This window comes from Polyodon spathula, chromosome 2, assembly GCF_017654505.1.
Source record: "Polyodon spathula isolate WHYD16114869_AA chromosome 2, ASM1765450v1, whole genome shotgun sequence".
NCBI lineage: Eukaryota > Metazoa > Chordata > Actinopteri > Acipenseriformes > Polyodontidae > Polyodon > Polyodon spathula.
The window spans coordinates 51,879,871-51,901,088 of NC_054535.1; the positions used below are offsets into that span (position 1 = coordinate 51,879,871).

At 36.4% G+C, this 21,218-nt stretch overlaps 1 protein-coding gene across 1 annotated transcript in view; it reads right to left on the reverse strand.

Moving 5' to 3' along the window:
- Positions 1-21,218, reverse strand: part of scfd2 (sec1 family domain containing 2) — a 229,292-nt gene that overhangs the window by 9,634 nt on the left and 198,440 nt on the right. The window contains exons 6-7 of the mRNA XM_041224930.1: positions 16,066-16,211; positions 7,513-7,647 (exon numbers count right to left, since the gene is read on the reverse strand). Of these exons, the coding sequence (XP_041080864.1) occupies positions 7,513-7,647; positions 16,066-16,211 (281 nt within the window). The remainder of the gene's footprint in view (positions 1-7,512; positions 7,648-16,065; positions 16,212-21,218) is intronic.

Consider the following 21,218-nt stretch of genomic DNA (forward strand, 5'->3'; position numbering starts at 1 on the left):
AAGGATAGACAACGTCTGATTCTGGGGCTTATATACCTGCCCTCAACTATCCCCCCCCCCCCACACATATATATACAGTGCCTATGGAATGTCTACACCCCCTTTCAAAATTGTCACCTTTTGTTGCCTTATAGCCTGGAATTAAAATGCATTAAAATAGTTGTTTTTTTTTCATTTATCTACACATGCTATCCCACAACTTCCAAGTGAAAAAATATTTTACAATTTTGTAGAAAATTAATTCAAAATAAAAACTGAAATAGTTTGGCTGGATAAGTGTCCACCCCCCTTACAATATCAATCCGAAATTAGTGTAGCCAATTGCCTTCAGAATCACTCACCAAGTGAAGTGGCTTCCACCTGTGTTAAATTGTAGTGATTCACATGATTTCCATAGAACTCCGGGACAAAGTTGTTGAAAGGCAGTTGTTGAATATCCCTTGGAGCACAGTCAAGACGATTATTAAGAAGTGGAAGGTGTATGGTACCACCAAGATCCTGCCTAGATCAGGCTGTCCCTCCAAACTGGATGACCAAGCAAGAAGGAGACTGATCAGAGAGGCTACCAAGAGGCCAATGGCAACTTTGCAAGAGCTACAGGTTTTTATGGCCAAGACTGGTCAAAGTGTGCATGTGACAACAATATCCCAAGCACTCCACAAATGTGGCTTGTATGGTAGTTTGGCAAGAAGAAGGAAGCCATTACTCAAGAAAGCCCACCTTGAGGTCTGAAGAAACTAAAATGTAACTTTTTGGCCTAAATGCAAAGCGTTATGTTTCGCACAAACCCAACACAGTGCATCACCCAAAGAACACCATCCCTACTGTGAAGCACGGTGGTGGCAGCATAATGTTGTGGGGATGTTTCTCATTGGCAGGGACTGGGGCACTTGTCAGGATAGAAGGGAAAATGAATGGAGCAAAGTATAGAGAAGTCCTTGAGGAAAACCTGCTGCCCTCTGCAAGAAAGCTAAAACTGGGATGGAAGTTCACCTTTCAGCATGGCAACGACCAAAACCACACAGCCAAAGCTACACTGGAGTGGCTAAGGAACAAAAAGGTAAATGTCCTTGAGTGGCCCAGTAGGAGCCCCGACCTAAATCCAATCGAAAATCTGTGGCATAACTTGAAGATTGCTGTCCATCAACGCCCCCCAAGGAACTTGACAGAGCTTGAACAGTTTTGTAAAGAAGAATGGTCAAATATTGACAAATCTAGGTGTGCAAAGTTGGTAGAGACCTATCCCAACAGACTCACAGCTGTAATTGCTGCCAAAGGTGCTTCCACCAAGTATTAACTCAGGGGGGTGGAGACTTATCCAATTATGATCTTTCAGTTTTGTATTTTTAATATATAATTTTTTTCTCAATAAGAACTTTTTTCCCCTAAACAGTGTGGAGTATGGTGTGTAGATAAGTGGAAAAAAAATCCTCATTTAAATGCATGAAACTCTGAGGTACTGACACAACAAAATGTGAAAAAGTTCAAGGGGGTGTAGACTGTCTATAGGCACTGTATGTACAATGGTTTGCAGAAGCATTCACCCCCCTGCAAAGTTTTCAAATTCTGTTGGCACCTGAGCGTACTCCACAACGCTTTCAAATTAGACTTTACATGTAGAATCTACACAAACTACTCCACATTGACAAAGTTAAAATACGCAGAGAAAAACAGATTCATCTCAGTTGCACAAGTATTCAACCCCTTTGCTACAGCAGCCCTAAATCAGCTCAGGTGCAAATGATTTGTTTGAAAGGTCACAAAATTAATGAAATGGTTTCAGCCTGTGTGTACTCAAAGTGGTTTAACTTGTAGATAATTTCCCTCAAGTATATAAAGACTTACAAGCTGCAAGTCACATAGTAATCCAACAAAGCAACCATGGGAAGACCAAGGAGCTTTTGAAACAAGTCAGGGATAAAGTGGTAGAGAGGCACAGAGCAGGAGAAGGGTACAAGAAAATTTCAAAGGCGCTGATTTTCCTTCTTAGCACAGTGAAGTCTATCATTAAGAAGTGGAAGATGCATCATACCACCCAGACACTACCCAGATCATGTCGCCCTACCAAACTGAGCAGCCGAGCAAGCAGAAAACTTGTTCGGGATGTCACTCTGAAGCCAACAATGACCTTAAGTGATCTGCAAAGATCTGTGTCTGAGAGGGGAGTCAGTGTTCACACATCAACAATAAGTCGGTCCCTACACAAAGCTGGCCTGTATAGACGGGTGGCAAGAAAGAAGCCATTACTCAAAAAGCCTCATCTTAAAGCATGTATGGAGTTTGCGTAAAAGCATGAAGATGACACTGCAGACATGTGGAAAAAGGTTTTGTGGTCAGACGAGACAAAAATAGAACTTTTTGGTCTAAAGTCCAAGCATTACGTCTGGCGCAAGCACAACACTGCACATCACCCAGGTAACACCTTCCTTACAATCAAGCATGGTGGTGGCAGCATCATGTTATGGGGATGCTTCTCTTCAGCAGGGACTAGGAAGCTTGTCAGGATAGCGGGGAGAATGGATGGTGCAAAGTACAGGCGAATCCTTGAAACTGGGGAGGTGATTCACATTTCAGCAGGACAATGACCCAAAGCGCAAAGCCAAGGCCACACTGGAGTGGTTGAACAAGAAAATAATTAATGTTCTTGAGTAGCCCCGTCAAAGTCCTGACTTGAATCCAATCGATAATTTATGGCAAGACTTGAAGATTGCAGTCCATCGACGATCCCCAACAAACTTATCAGAACTGGAGCAATTTTCCCATGAAAAATGGGCAAAAATGTCACCATCCTAATATGCAAAGCTAGTTGAAACCTATCCAAAAAGACTCACAGCAGTAATTGATGCAACAGGTGCTTCTACCAAGTACTGACTTAAGGGGCTGAATACTTATGCAACACATACATACTTATGAATACATGTATATGTTGTATATATCATATTATATATATATATATATATATATATAATATTATTAACGTATATATATATAATAATGCAGAAGTATTCATGTGGTTGTACATTTTGTTGAATTATATATACTGCTTCTAGAATACATTGATTTTTAAGACATTACAGCTGTGGAATTGAAAATCCTTATGGTTCTGTTTTGAAGGCGCATTTCCAACGTAAAACTGGCAAGAATCTACTCAGATCAATAATTGAATAGTGCTGATAACCAGTCCAATATCCCAGATTGCATCATTTGAATTCTGCTACAAAGAAGCCCATGCTATGATCCTTCTGATGCAGTGCCAATAAACACATACATACTGAATGTACAGGCAAGTCCAACTCTACTTAACAAGAACCACTCATGAACCCAAAGTAATTCCCATCACTTAATAATGTCCCTTTGATCCCAATGCAGCATTTGCATCATCAAATGTTGTGATGATTCTGCCGGTTCAGGAATTTATCTGTTTGAAGTATTGTACAGACTTTTTTGGAAAAAGGTTATTAAGCCGTTACAAATCTAATCCCTGTGGTTCAATGACATGCCATCCTATGAGCTAAAAAAATCTTTCGCTCCAAAAATAATCTCAGAATACAGAAAAAAATAGCACCAGTGTACCTCATATAGTGGAGCACCATTACATTCAGGTGCTACATGGTGCAATGTTTAATTATTATTATTTCTTTTTTTACCTTCCATAGCATGATTACAAATATGGATGTGATTAGATATGGAGTACATGGGTTTGACTATTTTCGTACATTTTGATCACTTTCATAACAGTAATTTTCAAAATGATTTCCACCCCTGTTAGTTGTGATTTAAGAAATAACATGATATTCATGGAAGTAGCTTCTTAAAACAAAAAATGAAACTTATTTGAAACAGTAGATTTATGAAACTCGGGGTGAAGAAACTTAAGTCATTCTAGTCCAGTAGCAGCAGGTGAACCATGATAAAAGCCAGTAGATGCACCTATCATTCTCACTCAAGTGTTATCTGGAATTATTGAACACAATGGCCTATCGGTTTAAACGTGTTTTCTATAAGACACCATTAAAAGTAATTTTTCAAATTTTGTAAAATGACTACTACACCAGTATTAGCCCTGTTCCTAACCAGAAGCCTGGTCATTCCGAACGGTCATTCAGGCATGTTGCATAGGTTATTGATTATTATTATTTTTTATTTTTAGCTTATAAACATTACTGTAAAAATAGAAAGTAGACTAGAAATAATTTTTTATATTTTATTCTGCCTGTATTTATCTTTTTATTCTCGACTGTGGTCAGGACCATGGGTCTTGAAAACGAACCTCTTAATAAACAATTTACAAATGTTTATAACAAACATGACTTTAAGAACTTATATCATTATTACCAATTTCACCAATTTTTATTTTAGAAAAAAGCTAACCTGATAAAGTGGTTGTGTTTGAATAACAGGTTAATCTTGATTTCTTTTGAAAACCACTCAGTGTTATTTCAAGTTGCACTTTGACGGCTGAAATTTTACTTCTGTGATGTAAATTGAAAACGCACAAAGGATTCACTCAGCTAACCCAACAACTAGTCGGGTCTCTCTGAAATGGGAAAATAAGAGAACTGTAAAACAGTAAGAAAAAGTGCACACTGTGAACATATAAGGTGGTCTTTATGCATCTGTGAAATAGATTTATTAGGTGAAGCAGCAATATTGTTTGCAATTCATTTTACAGGCTCATGAAGAAATAACTCCCCAAGTGAGGAGGGTGTCACAAACAGCTTTTCGCCTGAGGCAAAGATAATCTCTTCTTCATTACAGTATATCACTGTAGTTTGTTATATTAGGTCTTTCAACTACAAGAAAGATATGCCTTCATCTGTTGTTACAGTTGTTGTTAGGAAATTAACTACAAATATACTTCATATTTTTAGGCAGTGTATAATTAGATGTACTTTCCTTTCCTTTCTTTTTGAAACAGTTTTAAAAGGACATATCTTTAGACAAAATTACCAATAAGAACATGAAAAATGCAATAAAGTGAAATCTGATTTCATTTTTTTTTCTGTATTTGTAATGATAACCCTAAAACTACACCCTGCAAATCAACCAGGAAATAGAGAGAGAAAGAGAGAGAGCGAGAGATACAGCTCCCAAAACTAAAATCAGTGGATCTAAGTACTGCCACCCTATTTTAACCCTATATGTCCCCCCCCCCATGACTAACTTAACATTTTTCTTCATAGTGTAACAGTGGGTTTAACACATTAAGGACAATGCTCTTTATATTACTTTTTTTATCATTAATATAGTGCCTAGTGTCTGTGAGCCCTATGCTCTTTGTTACTGCACTGATCTCGATGCAGCTGGATCTCCATTCATCTCCATGCAAACAGAATCCAGAAGTCTGGATTCTGTTTGCAGCGTCTAGGATGCTGCATATTTATCTCTGCCTATTGTATAGCCAGCTTTAACAACATTGGACTCAAATTAAAACTAGACACTGACAAGCCTAAAGGGAGTATTTTATCTATGTTTGTTTTAATCGAATAGACTTATAATCAACATTTTTATCACTGGCTTAACTGCATTATTTTCTTTCCTAAACCAGAGTTCCCTTAGGCACAGACTTCAATGTGAAACCTACAGGAGAGATTATTTCAATGCCTAAAATAAAATCACACATGCTCCAGATTGTTGCCACAGTGTGTTTAATACACAAGCCCAGGGCAGGTACGGTTTGCCAGTTCTCTGAACAAAATATATAACAATGTGGAAATCCCCTGCCTATATGAATAACGCATTAGCACACCTGAAAATGCACAGTACAATAACACTAGTATAACAATGCTTTATCCATATGACCATCAGCATATAATTAAGTTGACAGACAGAGAACGGTTTATAGGTCATTACTTTACAGATAACTAATCTGATGGTAAATTTTAGGCGGGTCTGGTGATTTGGTGTTCATTCTGGTTTAGTCTCTTAACCCGGGTCCCAGTGACCCACCTCAGGATGTGGGTTGACACACTTTGAACCGGGCTGAATGAGACAAAATGCTTGACTGCCGTTCGTGAGCCGAGAAACAGCCATGCCTGTGTGAAAGTTTCACTTCGGCAAGGAATGTTTCTGTTTATTCTGTTTAGCCATGTTTTTGCTGACTAAGCCTTGAGTCAGACTGCAGCAGGAATGTATAAATATTCGCTCTAATAAAAAATTTGGCCAACGGTTCAATCCAGAGAAGTTTGGATGGAAACGTCATTAACAAGCTGCTTCCGGGGCACTGATACGCGCATTGTGTACTTGCGTCTGTCATCCAGGTAAACCCTGCTTTATCAAAAGCAGTGAGAAATCGTGCACCCGACCCGCATGACACCGGGTCCTGCCCGGATAGGTTCTGACCCAGGCAGATCATTCCAGTGTGAAAGAGGCTTAAGCTTTGTGCTATGGCTTTTGAGCAAACAAAGCTGCCACACTGGAACTACTGGTAAAATGCTTCATTTACATGTCTGCCTGATCACTCATTTCTAAACTTTCTTTTGTCATAAAGGTTGCATACAAAAGGTTATTTTTCAAAACACTGGGTTAGAATATAAAATACATATTCCCAAAATGCCTCTTCTGCACTAACACACCTACTGGCATTATGGCTGAATATAGTGCGTTATTCTCTATTCACCAACCACAAGATGTTTTCTATAAAACCATGCTGTCAATACCACACCTCTATGGACACACAAGGTTGTCACAGTTGGTAACTCATGTTTGTGTGACCACAAGATACAGCCAGCTTCTGACCACAAGATACAACCAGTGCAGATACCTCTTTAGTGGGACTGTTGAATACTTTCCCTCCTCAGAAACTGCAACAAGGAACAGACAAAGTCCTTTTTTCTGTCTAGTTGAAGACCGCAAATCGCTTTCAGATACTCCCTGTTTGAGGGTTGCTTTGCACAGTACTTCATTATACAGCTAATTCACAGGTTGTAAAACAAGCTGAATCTAATTGTTTTCTACTCTGTGGTTCAGGGCAAATAAGTGGAAAATAGTGGTCATGCATGTATAGAGTTGCCATTGATTGCAGAATTTAGGCACAAAACATAGTATTTAAAAGTAAGTCGCTTTAAAAGTCCTTTTCATTGCTTTTTTAAGTCAGCGGTAATACAATGACAATGAGGACTGCACATGTGACTGCTATCAGGGTTGCTTTTTTGTATTACCTGTTCAATAGCAATAGTGCCTAGGTTTCTTATTACATAGACAAATCATTTGGCAAAATAATTTTCAATTTCCAATCAGATCACAAAGGAAAAAATTACAGCACTGAATTAAATACCAATAAAAACTAAAAATATATACAAATCACAAGCAAAAGACCTGACATTGGACTTAATAAGATTCAGCAGATTTAAAAAGCTGTTACAGACATATGTTACTATGGAAACTAAAATATCTGTTTTCACTGCTGACAAGGAGTTGCCAATATCCCTAGACAAAACCCTGAGAAGTCAAGGCTGACAAAGACACAAAGCCTGAAAGTAGTTGAGTGTAATTGGTAGCTGCAGGGCTCACCTTCATGAACATGCTGAATCCAGTTTTCAGTAAATCCGTCAGGCCTGCAGACATGTGCACTATATCCACAGGGTCAGGCCGATCGGGGTGAAATATCTCCTCCACAACCTGCTTCAGCAATGGCTTATATGTTCCCTAAAATAAGTAGGGAAACAAAGACTCAGCAAAATATTAAAACAGAATTCAAATAACAAGCAGTTTAAAGAGAATAGGACTTCCTCCACTGTTGGAAAATTCACAATTAATTTTTGGTTAAAAGGTTAAAATAACAGACTAAACATCGTAGTGCATGTCTAAAATATTTATCTTTCACAACTGCTGAAATATCCAGATCTAACAAAGGAGCTGCTGCTTCATCCAGAATTGAAAGTACTGTATCATTGTCTGGAAATGTTAACCTCTTTTCCAGAGTTTGGGTGAATATGACAGTCCCTTTCTTTTAATATTTCCAAGCCTCTATAACCATGTTAGTTGAAGAACTCCTATTGCTCTTATCTTACTAATATGGCCACCGACTGGATAGTAATGCCCTGTAATTATAGTTCTATTGCCAGAGTAGAGCTGTGTTAGTGTATCTCTCTTTAGACAGGCTGTTATAATAAACTGCATGTTATAATTCAATGGTTTTGAGACATTAAGAACAATCAGTTTTATTTACTGAATACAAATCGAAGAGAAGCTAAAACAAAAATAAAATCTTTATTTTTAAAGTATTGTAACAAAATGCTTGCCTTTTCAGTGATATCTGTAATTTATAAAAATAGAGGATTCATTATTCCACCAGAAACAAAATACATACAAATACATGCAATAACACGCAACACACAAATTGGCTATCAATACAAAAATCCACAAAACGTTAGTGACATACATACAGATAATCAAGGACATTTGTCATACATCCTTCTACATTTTAGGACCTAACTGCTTTTTCTAATGTTGTTTGATGGTTTTTTTTTTTTTTTTTTTTTTTTTTTTATTTTTTATTTTTATGCATTCTACAAACCAAACAAGTTTAATAGTTGTTTTAATACTTTAAGATCGGAAGGTCTCAAGGTCAGATCTGGCTTTACACATATGTATGTCTAAGATACCATGTTTGCAAAAGCACTCTTTACACTGTGGGCCAACATCTTCTATGAAACATCACTATTATGTGATACAGCTTTGCAAATGTGACTTCCTCTTCAGGGGGCTTTGATAAGTATTTTTTAGAAGTATCTAAATTACTGTATTGAAATATAGTAGCAGCTATTTATTAAGAAAAGACAAGAAAGTCACTTCTTATAGCATCACTTTTATTAACTACATACTTGGAATGTGATTTAGGCATTCTCACTATGGAGTGATTACTGGGTGTAATGCCACCCAGATGGGAATTATTAGGAAAAATCACTAGATTTTATGATGGTGAGGCTCTGGGATCTGTATATGAAGCATGCAGCTCCCGTGCTAGATCAAACAATGACAAATCCTGTAAACCAATCTGTAAGATGTTAAAAAAAAAAGTTATTAGGTCTTTAAAACCAGCATTAAACCTGAACTGCCTCCCTGGCAGAAGGTACCTATCAATGCATACTTTTTTGTTGTTTTAGACGTGTATATAGATTTCTAGTGCTTTAGTAATATGTTCTTATTACTTAAGCACTAGAAACCTAATTATAGGGCATTACTGTCTGGTCATTGACCGTGTTGGAAAGGTAACAGGCAAGGCCAACTACCAAGAAATTGGGCCTTTATTGTTATTGTAAACATTTAACATTTTTTATTCATTAATTGATTTACCTTTTCTTTCTTTCTTTCCTTTAACTTTTTTTTTTTTTTTTGAAAGATAGACATTCTATCTGTAAGTCATCTAGCATGGGCAGAGCCCTGCAGTGGAAGTTTATGTTTGAACATTTCTGAGGTGCTTTGCAACTACATCAGGGCCGTAGCCAGCCATGAAGAATCACAGAAGCACGTTCCCATCCACTGTGCCACTCCCTCCCACCTCTTAGGTTTTTATAACACAAGTAAAAACATACGTGGAGATTTTTTATTTTTTTTGTTAATATGACACTATTATATAATTAGCAACTACGTACAGAAATCTAAGTCTGCTCATTTAGGAAATGCAGTGCTCTGATTGGCTTTTTTTACACAACATCATAATGTTGTGAAGAGATCAATCTCATCTCTGTGACAGTGCATTAGGGCAAGACCACAAAGCCAATCCTTCAGACATGGAAGAACTTGTCCAGTCCTTCAAACAATGAATAATAATTGAGATGAGTCATTACTTGTTTGCATTATAAGAGCACTACGTAAAATGCAGAGCAATCGCCTTTATTCCACCGCCTTCATTCTGCACATTATTCACTGGTGTAGAAAGAAGTCTTAGTTAAATCTGCTCATTTCACATTTTAATAAAAATAGAGTTGGCAAAAAACATATTTAAGTAGGTACATTCGTGAGAAATAAAACCTAAAAATTATAATTGATATACCAATATTAAATTGAAATACAGAGAGTACTAAACACATCAATGAGAGCAACCGTCTATACCTGAGAGAAGAGGTGGATATACAGAGACTCGACATAATTAAATAAAATGTAAGCATACAGCACTGTATGTCAAGCTGACACACTGCTTGATTCAACACGGAGCGACCACTTACACCCAATTTCCACTGTGCATTGACCTATTCATTACAGAGCCCAATGTTTGGGTCTCGGGACCCAAGAAGACTGCAGAAGGCCCTATATGTGTAATGCATATTTATGTATAATAAGTTACAGTGTCTATAGGGGGCAAGCACCCAAACCCCTACCTAAAAGGACATAATAATATTCACAACCTGGGTCCTGTGAACTACTGTATAGAATTGTTAAAATGTCCATAAACTGGGTATGCTAAACTGAGTTTACAAGCCTCTTCCACTAGTGGTTTAACACTGGAATATTAATACACTGGATTGGCTAACCTGCAGACTACCAAGGGAATTTATTATTCTTTATTATTAGGCTGATATGTATTTTCTAATCAACATTACTACTTTGCCTCGCCTTGTAAAAAAATCGCTAATAAGCCTTGGTCGTTTCAAAGCTATTCAAACACGTTTAACTAACTTGTGTGGTGTCACTGTAATCTGCAATGACAGTACAAGATTTTGAAGGGCACAGAGACTATAAATATCAGAACATAACAAATGATGAAGTGCATTTTATTTTGCGGCAAAGCAAAGTATAAGACAACCTAAATAAATAACTACTTGTATGATAGCTGGCTACGGACTGTATTCAACATGTTTAGAGTTTTTAATTCATTGCTGAGTTCATAGAATTAACTGTTTGTTTCTAATTTGGCCACATGTCCCAGGATGCAGATCTCAGTCATCAAATTCTCACCTGGCTGTACCTTACAAGTGCTGCCACTTCACTGGAACGATCTACTTCACAAAGGCATATGATTGGATCTTTCTTTGTCCACACTATAGTTTTTAAATGCAATTTGGTGTTTGCAAGCCTAAACTTAAAAATGACTGTACAGTACCAGCTGTAGAGATAAAAATTTTGGGAATTACATTTTGAATTGATTTTAACAGGTTTAATGGGTTACACAGTAATGCTGAATGTTACTAAATTAAATAAATGAGTAAAAATGTATTATAAGGAACTTACACATTAGACTTTAGAACACAATATAGAGTTAACGACTCTATAGTCTGAAGGTTCAGAGACCCACATGCTGTCTGACACATAAGAGGCTCCATTTGTGTGGCAGACAGAAACAACTTTATAGTTATTAGCTCTAGGAGAAAGTTCATTATTCATGTCACACTTAAACATCTTCATGACTTTTTTAATTTCACATATTCAGATTTACATACATTTAAATGTTTCGATAGAAAAAAAAAAAAAAGCCCAATTTTTTTTTGACTGCAAGCCAACTAAAATTTTTCAAACTTGACCATTTTTTTCGCAGCCATCTGATAAATTGTGCAGTGACCACAAACATAAAACATTTGAATATTGTCTACTCTGAATCTTACAGCTTGTAGGTTTAGCTTCACATTTAATTTTTAAATCTTTTTATATTTTTAAAACTTTATCTTGAATTCTATTATTATTCCTTTGAGAGGCTTACGCAGGAATTTAAGTCAATTATTTGAACAAATATTGGTTTGGTTTGGCTTGTAAAGATTAGGCTGCAATTATCTTTTCATGCTCTTCAAGGCTATACCATCCCAAGTTTTGTATGGGTCTGAAACCCAAACACTGCCCCACCTAGACCTGGGATTTCACAGCTTGTCTCCTTTAACCACTGGAATGCATTTAGAAGGGAATGCTGTCCCACCCAGGAGCAGTAGCAGCTAGAACTCCCTCCCGCATCAGGTGTTGTTTTGAGTGCACACTTTAATCGTTCTTAGCAACCACAGATACACTTTGTTGGCAACCCAGCCTATACAGTTCTAGAAAAGTATGGACTCAAACATAACAGCAAATGTACTGGCTTTCAGCAACATATATACCTGGCTTGCAAAAAAAAAAAAACGTATTTGATGTCTCACATAACATAAGCAAACAACAAATCAACATAAAAGCATGTGTACACCTCTTTTCTGGGTTTGTCTATGCTCCAGGTCTAAAACCCTTGTGTTGTGTAACAACACTGCAAGACACTTATCTGTTTATTATACAGTCCCTCTCTGAATTAGTCCTAGTTATATAATATTAATTAGTACCTGCATATTTGTATGGGAAGTTTTGCACATTTTGATGAATATGCTTAAGGTGTCTGGCAGAAATCTAACAACATTGGCTTCCATACAGGGAAAATTTTTTTCAAATGACAACAAGGACACGATGAACTGTTTGATGTGAGACATAAATTGTTATTTAAGGCATCTGCCTCAGATACCCTTAGGCACAGAATTCTTTGTGAAACCTACAGGAGAGATTATTTTAATGCCTAAAATTAAATCACACTGTGCTCCAGATCGTTGCCACAATGTGTTTAACACACAAGCTTGGGACAGGTATGATTAGCCAGTTCTCTGAACAAAATGCACAAAGAAAGTAAGTTAATGGGAAACTGATCAATCAGAAACATTTGGAGACGGAGAAAAGAAAAATACATGATGCTTCTAAATATATGTAATTTAGTTATGCGCAAAAAAACACAACTCATTTTAAAACTCTTTAACCCTATTATTATTATGTAAGGAGGTGATCATCCCTTTTCAATGTTTTTAGATGAGTGTTTTCAGAAATACAATTAAATTAATTAATTTAACAGACAGATTTAAGCACTAACAGATGTGGAGCTGGGGTTATAGTGTGACCCAGACTTGTTCATACAACCCAAAACATCCGCTTATCACTATTTGACAAAATGCTGTTTCACCTGTTACAAAAGATTAGGAGGATCAACAAAAAAAAAAAACTGTCTTTAACTCTGATGTCTGGAAAAAAAAAGTATAACCACTCAAGGGCAAAACGTAAAAGACAGGATCTCCTGTTCAATGCATTGTGTAGCATGACTGCTAATCATTCACATTTAAAAACAGGATCTCAGATGACAACCATGAAAGTAGCCACTTTAACAATCCTCCTTGGGTTAATGATGACACAGTTCCTACAAATCTGCAGGATTCTAGTTTTATCAAGATCCCATCTGTACTCAGCTCTGCTGCAATCAGTGTGTTCTTTCAAAATTAGCAGGTCAAGAATCTTCAAATCAGGTACTCCTTTAGCACCATTAGTTTCTCCACAGGGTCTGTGGATCGGTCTGCATGTTCAGAGTTCGGTTTTCCACTGAACGACATTCGAAATGTCCCAACAGACTGTACACTATACGTTTCTCTTTTTTAAAATCATATGCTGTTTTTTTTAAAAAGCTGTTCTCAAATGTAAAATCTAAAATGTATGTGCAAATAAATCCCTCTCTTGACGTGGTTTGCCACCAGGGCAAATGAGATGACAAGCTGAAAACAGCAAGGGCTTTTCCCCTCAGGACCATGGTAACAATGCAGACCAGCATGCAGAACTAATGTCAATATCAACATATGCAAAGCAAAATGTTAAGCTTAAACAACCAAGTACAATAAAAATACAGACCATTAATATAAAGACCAGCTCAATGATCACGATCATAATGGAGGAACTACACCTTATGGAAAAGATGACCCAGAGCAGGCCCAATTAACATTCTGCTTCAAGCAGTTCAAAATCCAGACCCAGTACAACAGAATTTAACCTGTTATAGCAGGTTGAAAAGTGAAGGTCATCTGAATATATAACTGTATTCTTTATGGAAGCAAAAATATTGTTTGTTTTTTTTTAAATATATAATTAATAGGTGCAACACTGTTAATATGTATTTTTTAAAAATAATTAATAGGTGAAAATAACAACTTTATAAACTTAATAACCAGAATTATAATATTGCATTTTTACATGGAGTTAAAAAAAAAAGTGTTTAATCCCCCTAAGACTTTTACACTTTGAGTCTGCAGAACAACAGACATTAGTTTTTTAAGGTGACATTCCTAAACCCTTGTCAAAGCTAGTCACGCAACACTCAGGAGCGTCTGAAACAGAGCCCATTACTGTAGCTTATTGGCAAACATAAAGCATCTGTTTAATATCCAGAAACTGCTGCAGCCGGAGAAATCCAAAAACAATCAGATTTTAATACACCAGGGAGATTAAGCTTTTGATTAAAAGGAAAGAGATCTAAATATAGGTGGATTTAACTGCTACAGTATGCTGTTCCCTACTATGCAGGGGCACAGCTATAATTTTACACTGCACGCGCTGCAGCATCACACCAGATACAATACAGTAAAACTCTTGAGAAATGTTACGAATGAAAAGTTGTTAGAGAATTAATCTGAATGTTCCATTAGACAGAAAGTTACTGAAGATGACAGTTAAATGACATTTCTGGCTACTGTAAATTATCCTAAACAATACCCACCTCCTCCATCAATACCTTTAGATTTGTGCAACACGTCTTTTTGACTTTATTTAGGGTGACCAGATGTCCTCGTTAGACCGGGACCGTCCTCTTTTCCCATAAACTGTCCCAACACTTTCCCCCAAACCTTATAAAAGTCCCAGTTTGTAACAGAAACAGATAGTAATTACATAAACAATCGCGAATAATATTGACATATCGTCCCAGAATCATATTTTTCATATAGGTTACCGTGCTAAATTAAAAGTACACAAAATGTTAGAAACTAGGGGTAAAACTAGGAGTAAATGTGGTTATAATACAAACTTAAACATGGCCAAGAACTGGAACGGGACGATGCAGTGGCTATGCAGAGGTTGTTGTTATTTGTAAATTTAATGTGAAAATAGTAATAGTGATAAAAGTACTATATTCTTTTTTCATTGATTCAAACTGTTCACAGACAGATGTCTGTGTCCATGTTCCAGGGACTTAATAAAAATCTTATAAATGGTTATAGTTTTTTGATACGACAAATGTGCATTTAATTTATAGTACTATACTGGGTGAATACAGCTTTTCAGTTCGGAGTCGGAATTTAATACCTCAATTTATGCTATGACGCATGCTTAAAGAAAAAGGTATAGTACACCATTATCTTATTATGTCAGGAAAAGAATATGTTCAGACACACACAGTGCTATATCTGCAGTGAACTTTGTTTTAAATAAAGGCTATACATAACTTCAATTCAAACTGCAGGTCACCCAGTCAAATTGGTGGGTGGTATCAAATGTGACTCAAAATTGAGATAGTTTTTGAAGGACTCGACTGAAGGAGACAGTTTAGATATTTACACAGATCTACTGAAACACACTTTTCAAAATGTGTCTAGATGACTTTGTTGTGAAATATATTCATATATATATATATATATATATATATATATATATATATATATATATATATATATATATATATATATATATATATATATATATGTTTTTGTTCTTGTTGTTATTGAGGATCCAGTATACTGGCAGTTCATACCTGTCCACTGGGACTTTCTGGAAGTTTGTTCGCAAGCTGACGTGAAGCCCGTATTTGTCTTTTTGAACACATTCGTGGAACAGACTTTTTTTTTCTTTTCTTTTAAAACAAATCTTGCTCAATGTCGGTAGCCCGCAGCAATATACAGCTAGGCTAATTTAATACATTTTATGGTACAAGCATGGCTTTTTTCCTTGGTAGGTACCCATGATAGATGCTACTTAAGGATAGCGTAAAATGCATTGCATCTTATTGCTAAGGGACAGAAACATCTAGGCTTAAAGCAGTCAACTATCCTGTACGTTTAGAGATGTATCTAATTGCTGTCAGCAGTAAAAGTCAACAGGATACAACCTCAGAATAACATTTGCCATACCCTGCCAAGCAAAAACAACTCTGTAAACCTAACTTCACCGTTAAAAAAAAATGTTCCTTCAATATATTACTTAGAAAACAACCGATGCCTTTTCATTTTTTCCAGTTTAGACGCTGCCATAGATCAGAAATGTGTTTTGATGATAAACAGCTGCCTGGCTGCGGTTAACAAAATGGGATGTACTTGCCTGGTGCGCACTGTCCCCTGGACTGTACACAGCTCTGAACTGCTTCATGTGTGCTCTGGATTTCGTTATCCCCCTCAGGGTTTCAAACATCTTATCCACAGCAATGTGCGCCTTGTCAAGCGTCAGCTCCTTAGAGGACAAACACCCTTAAAAAAAACAAAACATATATATGTTTTCATTATAATGGTTAATAACAGCTAATCTAGCAAACAAAGTCGAGCAAAGTCTAGTTTTCTTCATCCTGGCATAACATACTGTGATGTAATGTTTTTGTTTTTAGCACATTGTGAGCAGTTGCAGTAGTTTATCAAAGGTTCAGATCTAGTAGCACTGTCATCCTGCCGGCACATACTGCTTGATTGCTGCTGGGTTTGAAACCCGTAACCACATACATTGGTGTCACCTTTGACATTGTACAACTTGGACGACTCTTCTGTTCTTTACAGCAGCACATGTTAAGTGGCAATGTTCTTAAGTTATAATGATAAAACAAGTCAGCATTTAACTACAATAAGAATCTGTGTAGTATGTACCTTCGTCAAAAGACTAGCCAGGTGACATTACCCTTATAAAACTCAAGGAGGGTCATTTTATCGTTCAATTGGCTTCTCTTGTGTATTTACTTTACTAAGCATTAATGTGCTTTCCCATTCTTTCACTACAATTACATTAGGGCATACCACAGTTGCCTTTTATACTGACTACAAAGTGTTGAATTTTAAATGACTTGTTAATACTTTTCAGCTTTATTAGCGAATTTACAAGCAAACTTCAAATAAAACCAAGTAGTTGTGGCAAAAATCTGTAAATAATACTGTTACATACTTAATAGTATTACAATCTATACCTGAGAGGATTAAAAAGTACTCTCTCTCTCTCTCTCTCTCTCTCTCTCTCTCTCTCTCTCTCGCTCTCTCTCTCTATCTATATATATATATATATATATATATATATATATAATATATATATATATATATATATATATATAATTTAAAAAAAAACTCACTGAACTGCTGTTTGAATTATCTGAGGAGTCACTGGTTTTTTCTTTGCCAAGAGTAAAATAAATGAATATTTACTGAGTTTAAGCTGGGCAGAGAACAAGAACAGTACAAACATGTCAATAGGATGAACTTCGCTAGATCCAAACATGTAATATGTTACTGAAACCACTCACACTGTGCTTAAAGATAACAGTACGACATAAGCAAAATTATGGCTAATAAAGTTTAATGACTAATTGTTGAAAAGATCAGTCATATTTTTGTTGTTCTAAGTAGCTAGTTTTGTAATGTAAAAAAATATATATATATTTTGATTTGGGCCAGATTCACATTATTTTTCAGTTTTTTCTCAACATGTAGTACCTTAGTTGAAGTATTTCTGTATATCTGGTGTTAAATGTTTTGATTGATGCTTGTTTTGTCTCAGCTATCATCAAGATGAGTAAATGATAATGGACAGGAATGCACATCTTGTAAACATGGTCATGCTTTTACTTTTATAGTGAGAAAGGGGATATCCCAACGCTGCACATATGACGTTTGTCTAAATACATCTCTATTTGAATTTTATTTAAAAGGGATTTTAGGATTTTACTTCAAAGGGTTTAAATAAGGGGCCTCAACCCTCAACCTCTGTAAAGGGAGCCTATGTGGCTCATGTAGGTTACAGACCCAGCACGTCTATAGTGTTTCTGTCTTTAGTAAATTTTAAGACTTAATGTCTGTTCTATATTCTAATAAGCCAATCATATGTGTATTTATTAGCAGTACAGTACAGTAGCATCACTACCCTGTCTCTGTGTGAACTGGGGAACACAGCTATTAACCCACTACTAGGATTTAAGGAATGTAGTTTGTCACATCTGTAGTTGGTATGAATGCAATTTTTGACAAGCTATACTGTACAGTTTTCTTATGTAGCTTGTGACTGGATTTGTAGACTGTTATCTTGCCACTAGAACCATGTTACTGTGCATATAGAGAGAGGAGATGGAGGACTCAGAGGCGCGATGTATGCATTTAATTTACCATTTGAAACAATGCTAATTAAAGCTTTGTGAACAGGGACCACTGACTTGAAATGCAAGACTATACATGTCTTTATCCTCATAATGTAGTTTCTGTTGCTTTTCTTAAAGAAAAAAAGATTGCTGCAGTACAGTGTTTACGTTGGTGTAAAAGAACAGACTAATTTAAAATGACATGATACTGTATTTCCAATAAGCAGGAAAAAGTTTATCTACACCATTTGTTGGTTAAAAAAAAAAGTATACACATACCATACATACTGTACACATAATCACACACAATCTAATTAAAAACAGGCAGCAGTAAAGGATGGCAAAAACAAAGGAAAAATACCCTCCTAAAAATAAATAAAAATAAATGTGTATGTTTTGCTTTTCAAGCCTGGCACCTGCTACATCAGCAAGCCTGCAATGGGAAGATGAAAGTACAATTTGGGAGAAAGGAAACTCCTCCCCACCACAATGGCAGCCTCCACCAAAAGACTGGCACATGCCGCTGCAAAACAAACCCACGTTCTTGGTGTTTAAGGCTGCAGCGGCTAAGGAGCGGATATTAAATCCAGATGAGTTTCCAACATTTTGCTCGCTGAATGAAAGGAGGTAGCGTGAGAAGGAGGTTTGAACTACAGCCAAAACATACAGCTCCACAGAGGACTGGTAGCGTGACCTGTAGAGGTACAATTTGCAGTTTGACGTGATTACAATGAAAACGTCAGAAACAAGACCAGGTGTCGTTTCTTAAAACAGCAAGGCGTTATGCTGGAATGATTTTTGACCCTCTCATGCAAAAAAGGCACCTTCCTTTGCTTTAATGCACAGGGTTGAACTGCGCTTTGATGTCGGCCTGATAAATTCTAGATGGAAGGGTATTTAGTTACAGTGTTTTAAGCCTGTTAATTTAATGTAAAACGTGGAACTATGTGAGCAGAAAAACAACCATGCAGCAATGAAAAAAAACACCTCACAGAAATGAACACAGTGAACATCCTTATACAGTATTGTCCTTGTTAATGCAGGATAAGAACTTCATTGCTTGCTATTTTATAACTTGATCTGGTTTTTCATCATTTATTCAGTCACTCTGATGCCAATCCCCAAATACTGCCTTGATTAATGAGTACCACTTACAGTATTTCCAATGTGTTTTTTATTAAGGCACCCTGGCAGACAGCAAAAGGAATAGCACTATACATATAACACAGTATACTTTATACATCTGGAATAGGATGTTAAGACATAGTCATGCTGTTGGTACCTTTGAAGCATTCTGTCCCAGTGGAGTATTTTCATGTTACTGCTTCAATGGCATTTATTAGAAACTGAGACTACAAAGCAAAATGTAACTTATTTAAAGGACTTGTGAACTGCAGTAAATTGTGCAAGAATTGGATTGAATTACCTAGACTGAGGTAGTTCTCAACAAGTTTATAATATACAAAGGATTTTTAAAACTTATATTGTCACTAGTTCTCTATGTAATAATATTAGAATAATTTTCTTCTAGATGAAGGTTGATGGATGTCTGTGTTGTATATCTAACGAAATTAAACTGGAATTAATTGTACAGATCAGATATGTATACAGTAACAGAAAAACAGACTAAGCTGGACAAAATCTGTTTACAAATACAATTTAGCTTATTTGCTATCTGCAACTCACTGTGTACAGATCATGTGATCTGTGATCTTTGATCTATTTGACATTTTCTTTTGTTAGCTATTTCTCAGAAACACAAATCACTGACTGACCCAGTTCCAGTTAATAATATGAAGGCATAATGTGGAAATAATAAGCAAGATGTGTATGGGCACAGCCTGTTCCCTCTGTACAACAAAAAATGTCACACAATAAAAAATACATTAGAAACCACAGAAACAGAATATAAAGCACAAATACAAATGGTCAGCTGACACCTAGAGTCATATACTGTATTTCACAAGAAGCATTTATATGAACGATAACAAAATAGCCATCACAGTGTTTCCTGTTTGTATGCACTCACAATGTAGACAAGCAGCATATTTGAAAATAATTCCAAAAATTAAGGTAAATAACTGCTAATCACTGACCATATAATGACAAAGTAGGCATGTTATATTAGGAGAATTTGCTCTGATTAATATGGGTTGTAACCAGGAAAGCACTGTATAACTTTCCCTAAATTGATTAAAAGGTTAATATCTCGCTATGAACACAGTCACTGCAGTTTTATGGAAACAGCAACAGCGCTAAAACATCACAATTAATCAATCCCTAAAAATCGACCAATCAAAGCTTTGCATTTAATACCGGCAGTAAAATGAAAAAGTAGGTCAACATTACTTACATTGACAGCCCAAACCAATCAGTACACCAAATTTGATCACAACAGAGGCCCAGATTTATAAAAGGATTGCTCGTGTTTTATGACTGTAAAATGGGCGCTGAGGGTTCTGAATTCTTGGATGGGATTTATAAAACACAGGTCATGGCATAAACACACAATTAAGTTTTCACTTCTGAGCATCCACATCACCATGGCTAGTGCCAGGCTGAGGTCTTTGTGTGCTATTCATTTTCTTTTGGAATGTGTAGCCTATACACGCAGGGTTGACCCAAACCCGCTAGTATAATTCTCCATCGCTAATTGTGGTGAGGGGTATTTAAATTAGTTGATTGCGGAATTGCCTGCTTTACCTAATTAGTCTTATAAAACAGGCCTTTATTTTGACGATGTGTGCCGCCGTACTGAAGATGCACATTACGTGGCTTTTTGCGGTAAATTTTTCCCCTTTATAAATTTGAACCAGAGTCGGTTAACTATAAGTGTGACATCAGTATTACGTGCACCTTCACACTATACAAGCTGGTGGGATACAGTAAGTGAACAGAAACATTCATAACAGCTAGTAGAAGACTGAATCCAACAGATGATAACACTGATATAGCTAAGAATCTAACATTTTAGTACTGCTATATGATGAGGAGGACAAAAAGGTTGAACTGTCATCTTTTTTAGAACAATCACAATAAAGATATGCATGGTCTAGTTATATAATCACCAACATAGCAGTAACCATTAACTGTCTATTATGCTACTCACTCCTCACTCAACACACAGTCAGCTGTACAGCCAAGCAAA